The sequence below is a fragment of the Bombyx mori genome, chromosome 13, assembly GCF_030269925.1.
Source record: "Bombyx mori chromosome 13, ASM3026992v2".
Lineage (NCBI taxonomy): Eukaryota > Metazoa > Arthropoda > Insecta > Lepidoptera > Bombycidae > Bombyx > Bombyx mori.
In genome coordinates, this window is record NC_085119.1 from 6295328 (window position 1) to 6300197 (window position 4870).

The 4870-nt window shown below is 36.0% G+C and overlaps 1 protein-coding gene across 1 annotated transcript; it reads right to left on the reverse strand.

Moving 5' to 3' along the window:
• Window positions 1-1601: 1601 nt before the first annotated feature.
• On the reverse strand, window positions 1602-3875 carry LOC101739788 (pyridine nucleotide-disulfide oxidoreductase domain-containing protein 1). Its single transcript, XM_004927880.5, has one exon. It carries the CDS (start codon window positions 3630-3632, stop codon window positions 2214-2216), a length of 1419 nt encoding a protein of 472 aa, XP_004927937.1. The 5' UTR covers window positions 3633-3875; the 3' UTR covers window positions 1602-2213.
• Window positions 3876-4870: the final 995 nt, after the last annotated feature.

A 4870-nucleotide genomic window follows, 5' to 3' on the forward strand; every position in this document is an offset into this window, starting at 1 on the left:
CACGTCACTCTCTCATCCAACTATTTTTTTCTACTACTAATATTTTTATAACCATAACTTATGTTAAAAAACAATATACATACGAAAAAGTAAATGATGTGTAATATAATTGATCGAAGTACTTGATTTCCTCCCGGATTAGGAGGGGAATCTCACACCCTCATACCCTGGGCCAGGAAGGTCAAGTACCTGGGCATCACGATGCATCCATGATATTCCACCCACATATAAAATCAGTCCGTGACCGTGCCGCATTTATTCTCGGCAGACTCTACCCCATGATTTATAAGCGGAGTAAAATGTCCCTTCGGAACAAGGTGACGACACTTTACAAAACTTGCTTATGGCCCGTCATGACTTACGCAAGTGTGGTGTTCGCTCACGTGGCCCGCACACACATAGACACCCTCCAATCCCTACAATCCCCTTTTGCAGGTTTAACGTCGTATCTTCGTGGTTCGTGAGGAACGTTGACATACACGACGACCTGGGCCTCGAATCAATCTGGAAATACATGAAGTGAGCGTCGGAACGGTACTTCGATAAATTTATTTGTCATGATAATCGCCTTATCGTTGGTTACTCCCCGAATCCTGATCACGCAGGAACCAGTCACCGTCGATGTCCTAGACACGTCCTTACAGACCCATGAGCTCCATTAACCTTTGCACTAGATGACTTTTTTTTGCTTAGATGTGTGGACTAGCTCACAGCCTGGTGATAAGTGGTTACTGGAGACCATAGCCATCTACAGCGTAAATGCCGCCACCCACTTGAGATATGAGTTCTAAGGTCTGAGTATAGTTACAAGGGCTGCCCCGCCCTTCAAACCGAAACGCATTACTGCTTCACGGCAGAAATAGGCGGGGTGGTGTTGCCCACCCGTGCGGACTCAGAAGAGGTCCTACCACCAGTAATTACGCAAATTATAATTTTGCGGGTTTGACTTTTATTACACAATGTTATTCCTTCACCGTGGAAGTCAATCGTGAACATTTGTTAAGTACATATTTCATTAGAAAAATTGGTACCCGCCTGCGAGATTCGAACACCGTTACATCGCTAGATATGATTGCACCGGACGTATTATCCTTTAGGCCACGACGACTTCAGCTCTTAACACTAGGAGCAGGTTTAGGGACCCCGGTAACCGTACTAGTTGAACTCGACAAAGAGTTCGACGTGCACCCTAATCCATGCATCTCGCCGGATCTTCTCAGCGGGTCGCGTATTCCGATTCGGTAGTAGATTCATACGCGAAGCAGCTGCTCTTGAGTTGCTAGGTCTCCTTCGGAGGCGCCCGGGTAGCTGTTAGCAAATCGTACCCCTCCTGGTTTAGCCTTTGCTCGCCCACCTGCCCTGGAGAAACCGAAAAAGCCTCCGGGCCACCAGTAATCCATCAATCATAAAAAAAATATCAAAGTACAGAAGTAAAGTACGAGAGGAGTCTGGACCAGGGATGTACAGATTTTTTTTGGCACAACCGCGAGTGCTAAGCTGCAAAGCCGAAATGAACGTTTGGGACTCATCAGAGGATATGGATGAATAATATTTTTCTAAGATAAATTTGTAAAATGGGTAATAAATATAATAAACACATATTATAAAAAAAAAGTATACTTTCAATAACCTCTATTATGTTATAAAATCTTGTATAAACTAATCAACAATTATTACTACATAACATGTTTACCAATAGCAATAAATTACACCTTAATATTATATTATGATATTAAATTTTATTACACAATTCATCATAGAATGTAATCATGTGTATGTATGTTAGTACATATTCCCTGAGAATTAATCTCCCTCAACTGATTGCATCAACTAATACAAGCACACCATGCATCTAATTTTTTTGGGCCCAACTACTTTTAATTAAAAGGTCAGATAAACATTGTTATAATAGGGCATTGAAACTAAGTCTTCTACTCGTTTATAAGTTTCTTGATGTGCATAAGCTCTTGACATGTAATAATATTGTGATCAAAATACCATCATACAAAATTACTTACATATTCTGTATTAAACAAAATAAATCTTATGTAACATTTTTATAATAAATAATTAACCTAGATCACATATTAATACTACTCTTTTGAATAACACACAAGATATGTCTTTGACATAAAAGCATTGATTCAATAATAATATTAACCATATATTTTTACATTATTGCCCTGCTTATTTCATAATTTATAACAATTTTATTAATCAAAATAATCATCAATGTCTATATCTGGATTCAAGATATCATCACCAAATGGTGATAAATCAATTTGGTCTAGAATCAGGTTCTCACACATTTCTTCAAGATCAGTTTCGCCTATTAAAATTGCTCCTTGTAGCTTTCCTTCTTTTAATACAAACTTAATGTATTCAACATTAGGAGTAGTTCGAAGAAGAATTTCATAATCAGTGCCTAGGCCTTGTCCATTGTATTTTCCTAATAAAATGACTCTATAACCAAACAATTTTGTGCAATGAGTAAACAGTTCAAAACAGAAATCTTGTAAAACTTCTTGATTTGTTATTCTACCATGCATTGCTTTAGCAGCCATTCCAGCCATTTGTCTGGCTTGAGTCCAGAGACGTAATTGAAACCAGTGTGGGGCATGTTCCCATGCAGCTGATGCAACATCGCCTGCAGCAAATACATTTTTTATACTAGTCTCTTGAAATTCATTGACTGCCAATCCTCCATCCTGACCTTTCTCTGGAACTTTATCCCATGTAAAGTTGACAGATGGTTCCACCCCAGTTGCAGATATTAAAAAATCACACTCAACAAGCTGAGAATTTGTTAGTTGTACACGTAATGGATATTCATTCTTATTATCCTCTAATACTGATTCTACTTCAGCTTTATATACTATTTCGAGTTCTTGGACCCCTCTGTCAGACTTAATGTTTTCAAGTTTCCTATACCAATCTGGACCAAGTGCAGCAGATTTTAAATTTTTATTTAAAGATACCAAACTGTCTTCTTCAGAGTAAATATGCCTCCTTAAAACTGTATTTTGATTTTTTCTTTCATTCTCATTTTTAAAGGTTTCTTGAAAAAACTCAGCAGCACCTGGATCAATAAATGTCGCTGAAATATAGTCATCTCTAATCACCCACACCTTTTCTATACCCGAAGTAGCATGAACTATTTCTGATGCAATACCTCCATTTCCAACTATAACCATTCTACGGCCTGTCTTCAATTTTTGTTGAAAGTCTTTCACAGATTCTGTATCTCTAATGCCCAGTACTCTTTTGCTATTTTTGGAATCTGAAATTAGTCTTGGTATCCCTCCAGTACAAATACAAATTACGTCATATTGTATATGAACACCTTTGTCTGTCAAAGCTTTCTGCTTTTCAGTATCAAGATGTTTTAGTGAATCATATATAATTTTTAAATTCGGATGGATCTTTTGCAAGGAGGTGGCCTCTGTTTCATTCACGTCAAAGTTCACTATAGTCTTAGCAAAAAAGGTAACGTTACTAACATTTTTCACAAGTGTTGATGCTGTTACTAGTACCAAGGTTTTTTCAGGATGCAAGATCGCAAGAGTTTCTACGCAAGTAACTCCAGCAATACCACCGCCAACTATTAAATATGTAGTATTAATCTCCGACATTGTACCGTTTTTGTCTATTTTTTGTAAGTGACATGAATGGAATTAATAGCTTATCGAAATCGAGCAAACTTAATACCTACTATCTCGTATTATCTAATAATTATTTTAATTTGTGTGTGTATATCTAAATTAACTTTATTTATGACATATGTTTATGACAGTAGTAGTACTTGTTCCATTTTTTCAACTGGAAAGGCGAAGGTGTGATACCCATAGACCTATATAAGTTTCCTACTTCAGTGGTGATACCATACCTACATCGTAAATTTTTATAAGGGATTTTATGATCTGGTAACTAAGACTTTTAAGTCAATACACCCTAGTCTTTTATTTAATCCATAGATTATACACTTAATATAATTATTTAATCTATTCTCTTTCATGAAAAACGGAGCGAAATGAAATGAGGTTAATTAATTTAAAACATTAAGCAAATGAAGTGAAATTAAATGAAACGACACGATATGAGATGAAATATAGTCTGAGTAAAATGGTGGTTATTTACTGAGACTTTTTCCAATGAAATAGGAAAATCTTGAGAAGCGTAACAGGGTAAGCGCAACACAGTCACATCCAGTGACTGTGTTACAATGGGGGTACATTTGGCACTTTGACATATACTATATAGATAATAAGCCACCGTTATTCCACACTTAAACCTGAAGAAATAATAAATTAACAAAATAAAACAATTCACACAATTTTACTCCTCGCGTTCCCGCCAAGTCCTTTAAGTACGGTACATATTCAACATTTTTTTTATTTGTCTGTGCCATTGCGCTAGCAAAAAGAACAAGGCGTACAAATTTAAAATAATAAATCAAAGTCAAATCCATATTTACGTGAAATGATGTTCTGAGATAAAATGAAATAGAATGAATAAAAGAGATAAGACAACACCATAGACATTAAATAACCTCTACTGGAAGTTACACTTATCCAGATTAGATATTTAATTAAGGGTAGGTCGGAATGGGATCCCAGGGTAATCAAACGAACTTTATAGCAACCTTCGTGGATTAATTAGATTAAAATTAGTAAATGTCCCAAATATATGTATCCTAAAAGAATTTAGATTTTACAAAAAAAAATACACCCAAGCTACACTATTTGGTCTGACTTTTGAATTCTTTTTATGATATACGAGCTACGTCTCCTTTGCCTATTCTATTAAATGACACATAACATATATATTATGTGTATAATCTATGCATAACATTCTCTTTGGAAAGAATAGG

What these genes read in the sequence shown, in the direction of transcription:
- LOC101739788 (XM_004927880.5), bottom strand. Translation starts at nt 3,632, where the DNA reads ATGTCGGAGATTAATACTACATATTTAATAGTTGGCGGTGGTATTGCT.